This window comes from Zeus faber (genome assembly GCF_960531495.2).
Source record: "Zeus faber genome assembly, chromosome: 14".
NCBI lineage: Eukaryota > Metazoa > Chordata > Actinopteri > Zeiformes > Zeidae > Zeus > Zeus faber.
Genome location: NC_137200.1, coordinates 30,682,189 through 30,700,609, shown reverse-complemented (window position 1 = coordinate 30,700,609; position 18,421 = coordinate 30,682,189). Strand labels below are relative to the sequence as shown.

General features: G+C 43.5%; 1 protein-coding gene across 2 annotated transcripts in view; it reads right to left on the bottom strand.

Annotated features, from left to right (window-relative positions):
• gabra3 (gamma-aminobutyric acid type A receptor subunit alpha3) overlaps positions 1–18,421 on the bottom strand; it is a gene marked incomplete at both ends in the record, with an annotated part of 66,847 nt that overhangs the window by 33,730 nt on the left and 14,696 nt on the right. For both annotated transcript variants that reach the window (XM_080014055.1, XM_080014054.1), the window contains 2 exons: positions 9,659–9,726; positions 14,655–14,776. In XM_080014055.1, the coding sequence (XP_079870181.1) occupies positions 9,659–9,726; positions 14,655–14,776 (190 nt within the window). The remainder of the gene's footprint in view (positions 1–9,658; positions 9,727–14,654; positions 14,777–18,421) is intronic.

Genomic DNA, 18,421 nt, shown 5'->3' with positions numbered 1-18,421 from the left:
TCACACTCTGCTCGTTAACTTTTGAACTGCAAACCCCTCACATATCCCACGATCAAGCAGTCTGAGTGGGAGAAGCAACAGTTACGACAATAGTTACGACTATTCCACTGAGTTTAGGACCCTCACAGCAGAGAAGGATTGGAATCGCTTCGCTGGTCGACGCCTTTTTCCATGGGCTTTTTGATGTCATCAAGGAGAGCTGGCGGCTCGGGATCGGCTGGCAGATCCACACCAAAATACCCTCTCATCCCCTTTTCCCTGTTCAGCTGGGATTTGCCAAGCCGTCCCACACGACATCATTGACTCTGGAGCTGATGCTAATTCTTTTGGACTTCCTCCTGGCAGAGCAACTGGGCATTCCCTGGGAGCCTCTGTCAAAACCCATCGACGCCAGAGCTCTTGATGGTCACCTTCTCCGCAACGTCACTCACCATACTGTTCCTGTACAGGTTGGCATATCAGGTAACCATCATGAAACTCTTATATTCACCTGATGGATTCTCCTCAACTACCGATGATCTTGGGTTTCCTTTGGCTCCTGACACATAAACTAAAGATTGACTGGAAAACGAGTTCCATTCTACAATGAAGTTCATACTGCAACTCTATGCCTCAGATCCGCTCCGTCGCCTGTCCTGAGTTCTCCTTCTCCCGCTGAATTCCCTCACCTCTCTGGAATAGCTCCTGAGTACTTGCCACAGAAGGAGGTGTTCATCAATGCTCGGGCCACCTCGCTTCCACCAAATTGGCCGTATGACTGCAGTATTGAGCTCCTTTCTGGTTCTATGCCCGCCAGGAGCGGACTATACAGTACTCCCTTTCCATCCCGAGACGAGGAGGGAGACAAAAATAAAACGGCTTTCAACATCCCCAGGGGACGTTATGAATATCTGGTCATGCCCTTTGGTCTCACTAACGCTCCTGCAATCTTCCAGGCCATGGTGAATGATGTTCTCAGTGACTTTATTAATGTATTTGTTTTTTTCTACCTGGATGACAATCTTATCTTCTCCAGACCTGAGCAGGAGTATGTTAATAGTGTTCTCCAGAGGCTTTTGAATCCAGAGGCTTCTGGAGAACAAGCTTTTTGTGAAGGCGGAGAAGAGTGAATTCCATGTTCTCAAGGTCTCCTTCTTGGGCTTTGTGGTTGCTGAAGGGAACGTGCACATGGACCCAGCCAAGGTTCATGCGGTCCTTGACCGACCGGCTCCGGCCTCCAGGAAAGAGTTGCAGCAGTTCTTGGGGTTCGCCAACTTCTACAGAAGGTTCATCCGGAACTATGGCTTGGTGGTGGCACCACTCACTAGGTTGACTTCCCCAAGTTCTCCATTCCTCTGGTCACCTGCGGCAGCCAAGGTTTCTCCTGTCAGCTCGTGGTGGAGGTGGATGCCTCAGTCTGCTGTGGACCAAAAACTTCACCCCTGTGCCTTCTTCTCTCCCAAGTTATCCCCTCCCGAGTGCAGTTATAACATTGGGAACCAGGAGCTGTTGGCAGTCAAGATGGCATTGGAGGAGTGGAGGCACTGGTTGGAGGGAGCAGAGAAACCTGTCTGGACTGACGTCAAGAACCTTGAATACATCCGGTCAGCCAAGCAGCTGAGTCCCAGACAGGCCAGGTGGGCGCAGATTTTCAATCTATTTGACTCTTCCTTGATGCCCTTTCTCGTGTCTACAATGCAGAGGGTCATCCTTCACAGCAACAGGAGATTCTGCCCTGATCCTGCATAGTCGGTGTGCTTACCTGGGAGGTGGAGCAGAAGGTAAAGGAGTCTCCTTCTAACCACCTACCTCCCAGCACTTTCCTTGATAACCGCCTATTTGTGCCAGGTTCTGCAGTGGTGATCCCAGTTAGCATTCCATCCAGGGGTAGCCAGGACTCTCGTCTTCCCCAGTCCCTCCGCACCCGTCCCACCTCTGACATCTCTTAAATTGTTTGCTAATGTTCCTCACAATACGTGTTTCCTGTTCCTTCCGTCCGAACCTCTGCCTGATTGCCTGTTCCCCTGGACCCTGATTCTCTGCCTGTTCGCTTGCCGAAGTTTGCCGTCTCTGACTGATCTCCTTGTTTTGACCTCTGCCTGTTTTTTTTTTAAATAAACCTTGTGGACTTCTTAGCTGATTGTTTTTGTGTTGTGCTTTAGGTTCACATCCGTTCTGAGTCAGTGAGCGTGGCAGCTTGACTTTAGCGCAAATTTTCTGACCTAAAAAAAATGCAATCGCCACGCCTGGTGTTTTAGTTGCATATGAATCAGTCCTTATTATACAACAGTTAGTTCCGGTTTAGTAAATTGATTGATCAAGATCACTGGGACGTTGTATGTATCACTCCACTTTGCTTGCTTGCCTGTAGTCATAAAACTGTTCACGTGTTACTCAGCAACAGTTTGAGTACTTAATGGAATCCTGAAGGAACATGCTTTGTTGGCAGAACTGGATAAACAAATAATCTGTCTGAAATTACTATTACTTGATGAATAGCTTTGCTTACAGAACTGTTGCATAAAATCAATGTCACACTCTAGTTTCTACTGTTATCATTAATGCCTCTTGTGGGTGCTTAAGTGTTGCTTAAATGCCAACTCAATGAAAGGATGGCTTCGCTATTTTCCTACCTAGGTCTTATTAAAATGTTGGTTCCCATCGTTTATAAATGTTCATAGCACAAAATTGCTGAACGCTTAACGATTGAGAAAATTTGCGCTATGCTGCAGCTTCCCACTGTGCTTAAAAGCAGTTCAATGGGGCAAAGTTTTAAACAATAAAAAAACATTCAATCTCCTCAGAAACACCTAGAAGCTCATATTTGTGTATTTTAACATGTTTTAAGTATCATCAACAGTTACATCACATTTTCATCGAAAACAAGTTCTTCTAATTGCCGCAGTGCATCCAAGGCATAACAGCAGGTTGCGAGCACAAAGCGATGCAACTTCCTGTTTGTAGTCTCTTATGTGAGCACGGATGTAGCCAAAAGAGCTGGTTTGAAGAAGTGCAAAAGAGTCAATAAAATCCTGAAAAATAAAGTGTTATGTGAGGTTGTGCTGAAATGGCAAAGCCATCATTTCAACAACTGATACACAAACGTGAAGTGTGTCTCAAGGATTGATTCTATGTATATTCAGATGCAAATGCAAATCTTCTACTTCTCTTCCCCCGTGGGCTGCTCCCGTTAGGGGTGGCCACAGCGGATCATCTGCCTCCAACACCTTCAGTTCTACGCATCTTCCTCCCTGACACCACCCGCCTGCATGTCCTCCCTCAGCACCTCCATCAAGCTTCTCTTTGGCTTCCTCTTTTCCTCTTGCCTGGCAGCTCCACCCTCAGCCTCCTTCTCCCAATGTAACTCTCGTCTCTCCTCCAAACGTGTCCACACCATCTCAATCTGGCCTCTCTTCCTGTTCCACCAAACTGTCCAACCTGAGCTGCAAATGCAAATAATAACTGTAATATATACTACAATAATAACCCCTCCTTCTACATGAGTATATATTAAGAGGTCATGTTTGGAACAGTACTAAGCATTGGAGTCTCTAAGTTGTATGTAACAGCAGCATCTAACAGCCTCCCATGGGGGTTGAAGGGATTAAACTAACTAACTGTTTAAAAACAGCACAGCGGCAAATTAGCATATTTTTCATACCATTCAGAATTCTCCAGTAACGATATGGTAAAGTATGCTCTCAGAGCCCAAATTGTATAAGTATAGATCATATCTTCATCTCTCCATTAATTAGGACCACAGAAAAGTGCATTAAGAAATGACAATAACCTAATTTCATACTGCATGAAATCACTAAAAGATGACAAATGAAATTATAGAATTATCGCAGACATCATCATCATAATATATATATATATATATATATATACACACATGAATATATATTTTAGAGTCGGACACCAATAACATATCTCCATTTAAAAACAATGCCATGTGGTCCGTGCGACTCATGACAGCAGTGCTGTCCAAACCGGTTTTGGAATATTTTATTGTAATAGTTTATATGACAGGGACAGTGCACATTTAGAAACATTTCTGTAAATGTGCCAGATTTGGCCACGAGGACTAATTTTCAGCTGTCGTGCCTGGCAAGATGACAGCTGGCTTCCCAAATCCAATGTGTTTTGGCACACTGACTCCTGTGTGTTGAGTCGAGTGAACTACAAGACCACCAACATTGTTATTCATAGGGAAGGTACGAGGTGCAGTTAAATAATTGAGAAACTGAAGAAAAATATTTATGAGGGCGACTTGTTCCCATGCAGCTGTTGAGACTGAATTTAAGGCTTATGGCTTAATGGTGTGTAACTAAGGCAACAAATAGAGGCTCTTGATATGCAAAAAAAGCTGCTCAGCTTTTAAATGTATTCCTCACCAGAACATGAATCACACTCCTGACAATGGGAGACATGATGATGACCTGCACCGGAAGAAAAAGACACCAGTAGTATTTTGGGATTGGCAATTTTTTCTCTGTGGCTCAAGGAAATCATTTTAGTTTTAAACGTACCTCCCCTCTGCCCTACTTTATTCTCCACAGAGGACTGGGCTTGTTTTGTCCCCCTTTGAGAGTGGACTCAATTATTTGATGCAGAATCCTAATATTCACGCAGAGCCCCTGGTGTGAGAAAGTGTTTTTATATTCTAGTCTCATGGGAAGGTGATGTATTGGTCACAAATTGTTCACATGTGGAAATGTTGTGCTTCTGTCGTCCTCATGTTTACCTCCAGCAGGGCTCGTCAGTGGGGATGCTCCAATTACACCACCTTATTTTGTTAACCACATTTCTTTGCAATATTTATTTAGAGATATAGTGAACTCATTGATGGAGCCTGTTCCCACAACAAACACATCTGGTTTTGATGCAGGAATGGGGGAAAACGCGGCCAAACACGGATCTTGTTTGTGTGTTTTATGCATATTTCTTTGTTGTGAAAAAACAACCCAACGGAGCCTCATCCTTTATAATGATGCAATTGTGCGGCCACTCAAACAACCCGTCGAACAGATTGTGAAAGGAGAGGGAGCGCGGCAGGATCAATGCGGCTCAGACTACTTTTTCCAGCGACATCCTGCGTTACCTGCGACGGGCGAGCGAGGCTGGCTTCTAACGAGGAGCACGCCTGTCGACGGCAGCCTGGAAACACATTTGCACGCCGCACCATTGTCATACATCACCGCAGACGTTCAAAGTGAGAGCAATAGAGAGAGAGTTACCGAGGCGGAAGGATAAAGAAGTTGCGAGAGGTTGAATTCTTTGGGAATGGAGGGAGGCCAATGCATCGCCTGCTTTCTTGACATCGGCATCTACCTCATCATCCACCTTCACTCAGACATGGCACAAACCTGGAGCAGCACGCTGCTTTATTGGCTGATAGAGGTGTAGCGTAGACCCGCGCTCATGCAGTTCACTCTCACTGTGCTGTGAAAGTGGGTGGGGACGGGAAAGGGGGCGTAGTGTGGTGTGGAGCGCAGAGCGAGCCACCGGCCCCTGGGACGGCGACAACGAGACGTTTCTGGGACACGCGATGGCACAGGGATGGAAAATTGGACCAGCGGATGTGCAGAATGCAGGATGCTAAATTGCCTTCACTTATATTGTCTTCTATCAAGGAAAAATATTGTAGATCTTGACGACAACAGCTTTGAAAATACCTCATGGTGTCAAAATATCTACCGACCTCTATACCTCACTATGTCAAATATCAAATTTTATATTTATATTTTCATATTGCAACTTCTATCTATCTATCTATCTATCTATCTATCTATCTATCTATCTATCTATCTATCTATCTATCTGGTAACCTAAAGTGTATGCATCCCCAGTACAAGACCAGCAATACCTATTTTTGGAATATTAGTTACAGTATTTTAGGTCAAAAGCCTATTTGCATATCGTCCGTTAACCAATTTGATGATATATCATGTGTTACAAGCTCAACAGGGAGTTGGCCAAGTGTAAATATAATGAGAAGACAACATTTTAACCAAAACAAGCTCCTGCTTTGTCTTAATCAGGCAGAAACCTGGGCTTAAAACAACCTTCCCTCCTCCCTTGTGTGCAGCACTAGGTGACCACAGCCAGAGCAGTGTTTGAATGACGACCTTGACCTGAAAGCTTTTCTCAATATAGACTTTGACTTTTTATGCATTCCAAGATGTCACAAACAATATGTAAACAATTTCACATTCCCTTAAAAAGTGACCCCTCAAGGTTAATTTTTCCTCCCTGTTTTATACTTCAGATTTCCTTTGGCCAACGCACCCACAGGAAATGTCACGTATTGAAAGGCAAAAACATTTTCTCGAGCAAAAACTGTGAATAATAAATGATATCTCCAAGAAGCCTGAGCCTCAATTTAGATTTATTGCTCAGATCGGATGTTTTTGTTTGGCTGTATTGACATTATTTTTAAAATGTGGCCAAAATCAGATTCCGGTGTGAAGGGGTCACGGTCCCGAACTGACCTGCACGCTCACGAGCAACAAAGACGTCACGCGCCGCACGCCGCCGTACGGAGCTAAACATGGACGGCAAATGCAGGGTGGTTGTGGGGCGACGTGGGAGCCTGCACACACACACACAACAAACACACACACACACACACACACACAACACACACGTACGCACGCACACACACACACACACAACAAACAAACACACACACACACACACACACACACACACACAACACACACACACACACACACACGCACACACACAACACACACACACACGCACGCACACACACAACACACACACACATGCACACACACACACAACACACACACGCACACACACAACACACACACACACGCACGCACACACACAACACACACACACATGCACACACACACGCACGCACACACACAACACACACACACATGCACACACACACACAACACACACACGCACGCACACACACAACACACACACACAACACATACGCACACGCACGCACACACAGCATTTTTAGATGCGGTGCTGATCATAACACACAGTGAGTTGGGAGCCATCGCTGGGTCGGTCTATTTATCTATTTATCTATTTATCATTTATTTTCCCTCCTGTGCTGCATCCCCTGTGGGTGGGGGTACCGTGGCGTGGGTGGGGGTGCCGCAGTGGGGGTGCCGTGTCGGGCCGTGAACATTTTGTGCTGCGGGCGGGTCCCTGATCATAGGAAGGTGGGGAAGTCCTGATCTACGGGGACGTGAACGTGGCTTGAATTCCCATTTGACCGTTCAGACTGAGGTGGCGTTGAAAACATGTGACCTGTGTCCCTGCAGGAGCTCACATGTAAGTGGCCCAAAGGTGATTTGTGCTGTTTACACTGTTATGAAAACACAGATCTGAGTCACGTTTGAGAAAAAAACAAATCTGATTCTGGACATTTTAACCTTCAGTGTGAACGTCTCCTGGTGGTTGCTTTGCAGTTGATTTTCATGCCGTCGTCTTTATCCAAGACTAAAATACAATGAGACATTTACAATATCCTATGAAAAGTCATATTTATGTAACTCATAACTCCTGTATAAATGTTTTATCTTATCATGTCTTAATTATAATAACGTGACCTGAAGGAAGGCAGGTGTTATAAAATGCAGATGGAGCAAAGGACAGATTGTGGCATAAGTTATGCAGCTTTTAACAAGCGTGCTGCACCAAGGTTTGCGCTGTCAACATGTTCTCTTTCCACCTTAACACACACCTTTTTAACACACACCTTTTTAACACACATCATCAGCTTCTAAAGTCAGACTAACTATGCACTGTGTTCTATCTATCCATCTATCTATGTCTGTCTGTCTGTCTGTCTGTCTGTCTGTCTGTCTGTCTGTCTATCCATCTATCTATCTATCTATCTATCCATCTGTCTGTCTGTCTTTCTAAACAATAACCCTCACAATGTCAATATTATGTCCATGTACTGATCAGCCCTGGCAGCAGTTCCCTAAACTCTTCCTAGATTGGGTGTAGTCAGAGAAGAGTAGTCAGCACATGTTGACATCATCCATTTCAATGTATTTACACATTATTCACCATCGTGGAAAATCAGATGTAATGCCAAGCCATCAACAAATTAATACTTTTATTTATGACATTATTTCCAAGTTAAGTTAAGTTAAGTTTCTCTCCATCGCCGGCTTACAGTCGTGACTCTGCCTTGAAATAGGTGATCATTTCAACACGTGACTTCTCCACACCCCATAAACAAACCTCACTTTCCCTGTTTTCTGTCACGTGAACCAAAACACATGATTGCACTTCCCTGATTGAAGTCCCTTTTCATGAGCTCAAAATGCCCCCGTCCTTCCCCACCCTTTCACTTTAAGATGAGACGCTCGCAGCATTACATATAGATTAGAAAACCATGCGAGCAACTGGGCTCCCTGCGCTTCCAACATTGTTGCTCCAACTCTCTGGACGGCGCCGAGGAGCCAGTTCACACAAGGTTTGGGCAGCTTTTGCGGCGAGCGTCCCATTTGCAAAGCACCCGCCAACGGGGAAACGCACCCGAACTGCGCTGCCACACACATAGCACAAATAGTCTATTATCACCTGTTTAAATGAGGCATTATTCATACATTTGGCACAAAATTGCCCCCTTTCTATGTAAATGAGCCTCGTTGCAAATGGTTTCCAATTCACCAACCCCAGCGCTAACAGACACAAGCAGGTAGAATTAAATGATTACCGTCCGTAGAGACCTGGTTGTCTTCCCATCGTCTTCAGAGAGCTTGTGCAAATACAATGTATTTATAAGGGGTGTCACACCCAGACTTTACAGTGATGTGTAAATTATATTTTGACATTATTATTCTAATTGTTATTATTACTGTCACGGCATCCCAAGGCAGCGCTGCCAGTCTGTGGTGGTTTTCAAAACGCACTCCCAAATCAACTTGCTGAAACTTTGAATAATTTATTAATCAAATGATAAAATAAGGCATTACAAATGTTGTTGTTCCTATTCCTATTGAACACAGAAGATATCGAAAAAACAACTAAAAGTTACAGGGAGCAGCGTTAAAGCGATCCGTCCCACGCTGCTGCTGCTGCAGCGGCCGAACGATTGAGGCCCAAGGACAGCTCGGCTCAAAACCATCTTTTTTATTGGAGTGAAAAAAAATAGATGAAAAATAAGGTTTATTATATATGGGAGAGTATTACGGCCACGCGGATAAAATAAAATACAATGCCCTGTGTTTTTGAGAATAAACTCTGAAGCGGGGGATGGCCCCAAAAGCTCATCATGGAGAGGGAGCGATCAGAGCGCTGCCTCTCCCCATTCCCCCTTTTCCAAAAAAATGAAATAAAAACAGAACCTTTTTACTTTCGATTTATTTACTGTCCTACATTTTCTCACTGAACAAAACAAAGAAAGCCCTGTGTGCGCTGCGTCCGCAGAGCCATCGATACCCACTTGTCTCTTTCTTTCCGCCGTCGTCCTGACTGCGGTGTTCCATTTCAACATTGCCACATGGATCACTGCGCTCACACACAAAACCAGGGGAAATTGCACTCAGCAGCAAAACTTTATGGCCGTGATGGTGCTGGCATATCATTAGCGCAACAGAAGGAGGAGGAGGAGGAGGAGGAAGAGGAGAAAGAGGAGGAGGAGGAGGAGGAGGAGGTGGAGGAGGACGCTCACCATGTCTGTGTCCGACACCGGTCCGAAGCTGGTGACGTAGATGTTTGTTTTCACCTCAGTTACACTCTCTGACGCGGGAGGAGAAGCAGAGCTGGTGGTTAGTGTCAGAAAGAACTCCAGCTCAGTCTCTGCACAGAAAGCCAAAGAAGAAATCATCAGTCTTTGTTTAAATGGTCGTCTTGATTGTCAGGCACATCGTACGGTGCCGGACCACAGGCAAAACAGACAAACAAAAAAAAATAATAATAATAAAGAAAACCTTGAAAGTCTATCGTTCCCTGGTGGGAAATGGAATTTTACTGTGTCAATTTTACAGGGAAAGCTTTTTCCTTTATTGTAGTCACCAGCTGCACATGAAAAATGAGCCTATGAGAGATGTGCTTGTGCTATTGATGGGGGGATTTTTACTGACCTACCGCCTCTGGCCAAACAGCGAATGGCCCTCAGCTCAACTTCCTCCACTTAGACAGAATGTAAAGAGCCAGGAGCTACAACTAAGAAGCACCGCTGCTACTCACCCTCTCTGAACAAACAACAACAACATCAATCTGAGCTTGATATATCTGATCTGAAATCATCTTATTTATTGTTGTCTATCAATGTCTACCCATCCATCAGCGTGTTTACATGCGCTCAATACCCCCATTAAGCTCAATAGTAGCATTGAGGTAATGATGTCATTCAGGTGTTTACATGGGATTCCTCAAAAACCAGCGGCGTCATCGGGTTATCGACGGGAAAACAATCAGACACTTCACTGAATATGTCCCCATTACCTCACTTTATTTAGCTCCCTCATCAAACTCCACATGAAATCCCTCTCACTTTCCGGCCAAAATTGCGTGTGTTTAGCGGTGGTTGCCATGGCGTCCGTTGTTTTTTACGTAAAGGTGTTTACACGCCTCAATAAATGGAATGATTGAGGAGAAATCTAGGTCTGTTAATGGGGTCGTGCTTGCAGCTATTACGAGTCTAACTGGATTAAGATAATCAGTGTAAGGTGTTTACATGGCAGTTGCAATGTAATAGACAGTAATGTCTCCTAAACCCGACTGTGAGGAGACTCATTGAGGTGCATGTCAACGCACTGACTGAAATCAACCAAAATCCGCTTTCTTATATTGTATATCATCAAATAGATGTGTTCAAGTCTTCACAGACATTTAATTATAAAAATGACACCTAAATCAAACACTTGTGCTAAAACAAGTCTGATGTCTGATTGTTTTCACTGAACAGCTGTAAAAAAAATAAAAAATAAAAAATAAATAAAATACATTGTCATTACAATATTGTGTGTGTCAGTAAAAATATAGAAAAAATATACAAAACATTACCCATTCAAAATAAAATACTATATGGGATGAATCAAGACTGATAAAGCTTGACAAACTTTAATAAAAAACACTATAGATTAAATGATATTCACCCTTGATCATCGGTCCTTGGTGGAAACCGCCGGATTTGTAAAAAAAAAAACCATTAAGTGCAACATACATGGGAGTACATCATTTCAGCAGGTCATAATAATTAAAGTTATCTTTTTGTTGAAATATGTTTTGGACAAGATAATACTATGCTTTTCATCCCACTTTGAAATTCTAATGAATCCGTTGGACAACAAAATGAAACCCATTATCCGCGAACAAGGGAGTATCTCATTACAGACAAATTGAACTCTAATTAAATAATCCCATGATGTTTACGGACTGAAAAAGGAAACAACAACGTTTTTTTGTTTTTGCCTGTCTAAAATTTGGTTTTTAATTAACACGTGTATGTCACATTCCTATGGGATAATACCTGGGAGACATTTCAGGGTTTAACTCATTTTGTTTACTCAGAAAAGGTCAATTAAAAGGCAAGAAAAAAACAAGAGTATGAGGGTAACATTTACCCTAAAAAAAGGAAATAGAGGTCTGAAATATGACACCAAAAATTCAAAAATTGGTTCATGTTGTTCCCATTCAACCTCTTTTTTACTTTATTTATTAAAATATATGTGGCCATAATCCATAACCCCTTTCATTCTGTTTTTCGGGCCCATATTTTGGTGCATTTACAGCGTCTTGGCTGATGAGGATGGCCGCAAACAGCAAGACACTGACCAGGCCCAGCTCAGCCGGGACCTCGTTTCCCGATCTTTTCAAGCCCAAGCCATCGTCTTCAAAGGAAGCCTCATGAGACGCTGGAGTCTGGTGCAAAACCTCATGAGACGCTGGAGTCTGGTGCTAAACCTCATGAGACGCTGGAGTCTGGTGCAAAACCTCATGAGACGCTGGAGTCTGGTGCAAAACCTCATGAGACGCTGGAGTCTGGTGCAAAACCTCATGAGACGCTGGAGTCTGGTGCAAAACCTCATGAGACGCTGGGGTCTGGTGCAAAACCTCATGAGACGCTGGAGTCTGGTGCAAAACCTCATGAGACGCTGGACTCTGGTGCAAAACCTCATGAGACGCTGGAGTCTGGTGCGACACCTCATGAGACGCTGGATTCTGGTGCAAAACCTCATGAGACGCTGGAGTCTGGTGCGACACCTCATGAGACGCTGGAGTCTGGTGCTAAACCTCATGAGACGCTGGAGTCTGGTGCGACACCTCATGAGACGCTGGATTCTGGTGCAAAACCTCATGAGACGCTGGAGTCTGGTGCGACACCTCATGAGACGCTGGACTCTGGTGCAAAACCTCATGAGACGCTGGAGTCTGGTGCGACACCTCATGAGACGCTGGACTCTGGTGCAAAACCTCATGAGACGCTGGAGTCTGGTGCGACACCTCATGAGACGCTGGAGTCTGGTGCTAAACCTCATGAGACGCTGGAGTCTGGTGCTAAACCTCATGAGACGCTGGAGTCTGGTGCAAAACCTCATGAGACGCTGGAGTCTGGTGCAAAACCTCATGAGACGCTGGAGTCTGGTGCAAAACCTCATGAGACGCTGGAGTCTGGTGCAAAACCTCATGAGACGCTGGAGTCTGGTGCGACACCTCATGAGACGCTGGAGTCTGGTGCAAAACCTCATGAGACGCTGGAGTCTGGTGCGACACCTCATGAGACGCTGGAGTCTGGTGCAAAACCTCATGAGACGCTGGAGTCTGGTGCTAAACCTCATGAGACGCTGGAGTCTGGTGCGACACCTCATATGACGCTGGAGTCTGGTGCTAAACCTCATGAGACGCTGGAGTCTGGTGCTAAACCTCATGAGACGCTGGAGTCTGGTGCAAAACCTCATGAGACGCTGGAGTCTGGTGCAAAACCTCATGAGACGCTGGAGTCTGGTGCAAAACCTCATGAGACGCTGGAGTCTGGTGCAAAACCTCATGAGACGCTGGAGTCTGGTGCTAAACCTCATGAGACGCTTGAGTCTGGTGCTAAACCTCATGAGACGCTGGAGTCTGGTGCAAAACCTCATGAGACGCTGGAGTCTGGTGCAAAACCTCATGAGACGCTGGAGTCTGGTGCGACACCTCATGAGACGCTGGAGTCTGGTGCGGCCGCAATCACACCTGTTGTTTTTATGTGTTATTTGTGTCTGCGTGCATGTGTGTGTGTGTGCATGTGTGTGTCCTCCATCTGTTCACTGTGAAGGAGGTTGTGAACGGCGTCAGGTCAGCGATGAAATTAAACTTCTCGCGACCTTGATGGTTTTGAAGGTCCCAGACTTTTTGGCCGTGGGAGAGATGGCTCCGGTCGGTAACAGCTCGTCCTGACGACTTTGAATAAATACTCTGCTGAAGAATTTGATTCTATTTTGCTCAGAGATGATTGCTGTGGCTTGAAAAGGTATCAAATCACAAAAATATAATAGTACATGTAAAAGAGCCCGACACTAACTTTTACATGCCGTGGAATACTTTTGCAGTTGATGGTTGCCAAGATTGACTAAATGGTTGCTTTATAATTGACCCATCATAATTATAATCCATATTTCAATATTCTCACTTGCTCCACCATTTTTTACCGCTCTAATTCTTGTTTTACAAATTAAAAGTGGTTTAAAACGGGGCAACCAGATGGTCGACAATGACCCAAATCTGGTTGCCCAGGGCAAGGAGGCAACCGTTATTGTCGGGCCCTGCTTTTAGGCGAAAAAAATAATTGCAGTTTTTAGAATTCATACATTGTTGAGTTTCTTGATTAAAAAGACCTACCCTGCATATGAAATGGCATACTACATACTTGGTATAGCAGACTACATACTTGCTATAGCATCCTACATACTACATAGTATATATATACTTTGTACTATATACTTACCACATACTATATACATACTACATACTTCCTATTGCATACTACATACTACATACTACTGTATACATATTACATACTATATACAGTACTATATAAATACTACATACTATACAGTATACTGTACATATTATATACACCCTTTTGCATACTACATACTACATAGTATATACATACTACGTACTTCCTATTGCAGACTACATACCATATACATATAACATACTATATACTATATCCATAATACGTACTATATACATACTACATATTTCTTATTGCATACTATACTATATATACATATTAAATACTACATACTATATACTATATACATAAAAAATACTATATACATATTACATACTACATACTATATACTATAAACATACTACTACTATATATATACTACATATTTCTTATTGCATACTACATACAATATGCATACTACATACTACATGTGCGTCCAGCGTACTAGTGTGTGAGTAATAGGAAGGATGGCTTCTAAAACAGACTACGCCGTCATAAAGCTTCTCCTCTTCCTTTCAACACCTTGTGGGTTGATGATGACATTGTATCGCAACTTGTACATGTATTTCCCTCACAATGCATTGTGGGATATGCTTGACGGCATAGTGTGTTGGGTTACATACTGCAACATGCCGTCCTGGTATTTTTTTGGACATACTACACACTCCTTGGCTGCACTACACAGTACACTGGGGAGCCATTTGGGACGCAGGGCGGCTGGGCTTACCCCCCAGGCCGGGGCGGAGCCTGTTGTCGTAGCCGTCCAGCAGCCGGTCCAGAATGCGGGTGAAGATGGTGATGTTGTCTCTGCTGTCGTCGGGTAAAGGCTCTCTGTGCCCGACTAGAGCCCTGCAGCAGGAGCAGGCAGAGGGGAGTGGGAAATAAAATAATACTTTTTTGGTTTATAATTATTTATTTATCCCCACAGTTAAACTTGAAGCTTAAAACCCTTCGGGAAATGTCTCCCAAATAGTTTTCCTCTCCAAACAAATATATATACTTTTGTTAAATATATTTAAGACATACAGATTAAATGTGCTAAATGTACTAATAGATAGATAGATAGATAGATAGATAGATAGACGGATAGACGGATAGACGGACAGACAGACAGACAGACAGACAGACAGACAGACAGATAGATAATAGATATCACTACTAATTAACTCGTAATGTATTATAATAAATCTTTGTTTTCATATTTAATGTGTAGCACAAAGGTGGGTTGATGAAGCTTAATAGAAGCAAAATATGCGAAACATTCTTGCATTAATAATGATAAACTTACGTCATTGAATCTGGTTCGTCGCTTCAAAACAACACATACATTTTTAAAGTCTTTCTTTGTCAAATGATTAATAACCTAAAATAAAAACTAATTAAGTTCGTATCAAAAAAAGATAGCCTGCAACAAGTCTTGTTAATAAAATGATGACAGCGGCACAGCATAGCTCCTCTAATTTTAGAGGCCGCTGAAGGATGGTTTTTCCGGAAATGATTCCTTTCCAGGGAAGAGGAATGAAACAAGCGGCCGGCCTCTCGTTGTTTCATTACCGGGGTCTTAAATTCCCTACTTAACAATACGCCGGTAATATGAAGAGACGGCTGTAGGTACAAGACTAATGAGCGAACGGGTATTATCTCTAATTAAAGTGAGATCCTCTGCGGAGCCGGCCTACGGTGTCCCAGAAGCCCCGAGCGAATCAACGTCTCTTTGGGGCTTTGACAGAGCAGCCATCTGTAGAATCCCGAGAACGAGCGCTATCAGGACCGGGCGGCCGCAAGATCGCTTTACACTACGCATTCATATTTTCCCAACATCTTGGATAAATGAATGAAGTCCCTTTCAACGTTTTAACTTATGAAATCATTACGAAGTCACCTGCATTATTTAACACCTGTGATGTGTCACACTGCAGCATCACAATCAGTTTCAGAATCAGAATGACTTGATTTCTGGCCAGATGCATTTACAGGTACTAGGAATCTGTCATGGTGATTATCAATGCGTTTCCACACACGACTACCATAAAAAAGATTGCCAAATATACACAAATAGCCGAAGAAAGTAAAAGTAAAACAAGTATACGGACCAAAAAATATATATGTATAAATATGCAGACTATACAATGAGATCCTATGCACAGGATAGGTTATCGGTATGGTTCTAAATTATAATTATGAATAATTCTGTGTATGACATGTGTATGAAGAAATGTTTAGGAAATCACGTCTATCTGGGAGTTTAGTTTGTGTATAATGTATCAAGTATGGAGTATAAAGTATTCTGTATTACAACAAACTTTTGTGCTGATGTTTGAGAAGTTTGAGAGCAGCGCTGCTCTAGTTTCAGCTGCTCTAGCTGGGGCGTCCAGAGGATGCTTCAAACCATCTCACACGGGGGCTTAGTGTGGTTACAGCACTCTGGTGACTAGATTGCAAAGATCTTTGAAAGTAAAAGCCTCTGGTGCTTCCATCCACCTTATTAAGAGAACGGAAACGAGAACCCTCTCCTCTCAGGAACTTGGCTCTGCATAATGGTTAGCTCGATCCAAATGGAACGCACGGCATTTTTTCAAACGATGTTAATGGTGATTATGCCACCACGCAGTCCAATTGCTTTATTTTTCCAAATTCCAGTGTCAGTGTGATGTTCATAAAAGGGTTGTGAGATTTATTTTCAAGGTCTATACATTTTTGTTTTATTGAACATGTAAAATGGTGTTATGTCTTGGTTATTCATTTATGTGCTGCTTTGGGTTGTGACAGGAGGTGGTGGTACCTCCCTATAACGTCACTTAAACTGCCTGTGCAAGTGCGGTACTGATCTTCCTCCATAATCCTGACTGGGAGAAACAGAACAACACGTTGTATCCCCGTGTCTTCTTTGTCAACCACGTTTTAGGGTTACTATGATCTGCCAACACGGTTCCCAGACTGGGACCTGTTACACATTCTTGGGGTCTGGTCCGAGATCTTCTTTTCGGGAGCTGATCCATGCATGATATCAGGGACCTCTGAGTTTAGTGTAGATCCTTCGGTTGGAGCAGAGACTGCATGATTGCTTAACTGTCTGACCTAATGTGAGGGAAAGACGCTACAATGTCGGACACAAAGAGGAAGAGGCTAGTGTGGGACATTAGGTCAAGTCAAGTCGAGTCACACTATATTTATAGAGCGCATTTCATACCAGGGCAACACAATGCGCTTTACAAAGAAATTCAAAAAAGAAAGATAGAACGTAGTTGTCAGCCGCTCATTACAAAGGAATGCCCCTGAAACCACGGCAACAACAAAAGCAACAACAAAGACAACAAAAACAACAATAAAAGTGACTCCAGCCACAGTGGCAGCAACAGCAACAGAAAACAACAACAGCAGCAACAACAGCCAGAGAAACAACAAGAACAGCAGCAGCAACATCAACACCAGCAGCAACAACAACAGCAGCAACGTACACGTAAAGACGTCACCGGAACCGGAAGTGGTAGTTCTCACCGGAACCGGAAAGGTCACTCAGGTTAGAGATGGTTAAGTTGAGGTATAATGTTGCGTTAAGTTGAGGTATAAGGTTACGTTAAGTTGAGGTATAAGGTTACGTTAAGTTGAGGTATAGGGTTATGTTAAGTTGAGGTATAAGGTTACGTTCAGTTGAGGTATAAGGTAAGCGAGAGTTAAGTTTAGGTATAAGGTTAGCAGCATCAACGACAACACCAATTAAGGTATAAGGTTAGCAGCACCAATAACACCACCAGCAGTAATAACAACACTAGTGGCTACTGTACCAGTAGCAACAATAGGAGCAGCAGCAACAATAGCAGCAGCAACAACAATAGCGGCCGCAATAGACATTAGGAAGAGCCTGCTCAGCTTGTCGACAGAAGAGCTCTTCCACAAGGACCAGTATGAGCTAGAAGAAGGAAAGTACGAGGGTTGCTTTGAATACATTAGATCCTTTATGTACAGGAAGAGCCTGCTGCAGTCAGAGGACGGGGACAGTTGACTTACTAATTTTGAAATAGTCTGTTTATGCCGTTATTAAGAACCAAGAGGTTGTGCATTTTCTCAAGGAAATGGGTGATTTAGACAACTTACCATTCAGGGAGATCAACAGTCAGTTCACACTAAAGATGACAATGCCAGTCCCATTCAAATGTCTCCCGCTGTTGAGGTCATAGAACCGAGGTTACCCTATGTAACCATTCGTTCTATATCAGTCAACGGCATAGCAAATAAAGTCAGTTCAAATACAATTTATTCTTGAATAATTCTGCAAGGAGTTCCAAGGTCTTAATTCCTGCAAAGCATAGGAAAGAACAAACAATCAAACACACCAAAATGTGTGTTTGCGTGTGTGTGTGTGTGTGTGTGTGGTGCAGACCCGTTAGGTGTGCTCCATTGTCCCAAGGACAGCGGAGGCCATAGATGATGATGTCATATTTAGGCGATAAAACCTGGCAAAGGTTAGAGATGAAGCCCAGCCAGCTGCTGTAC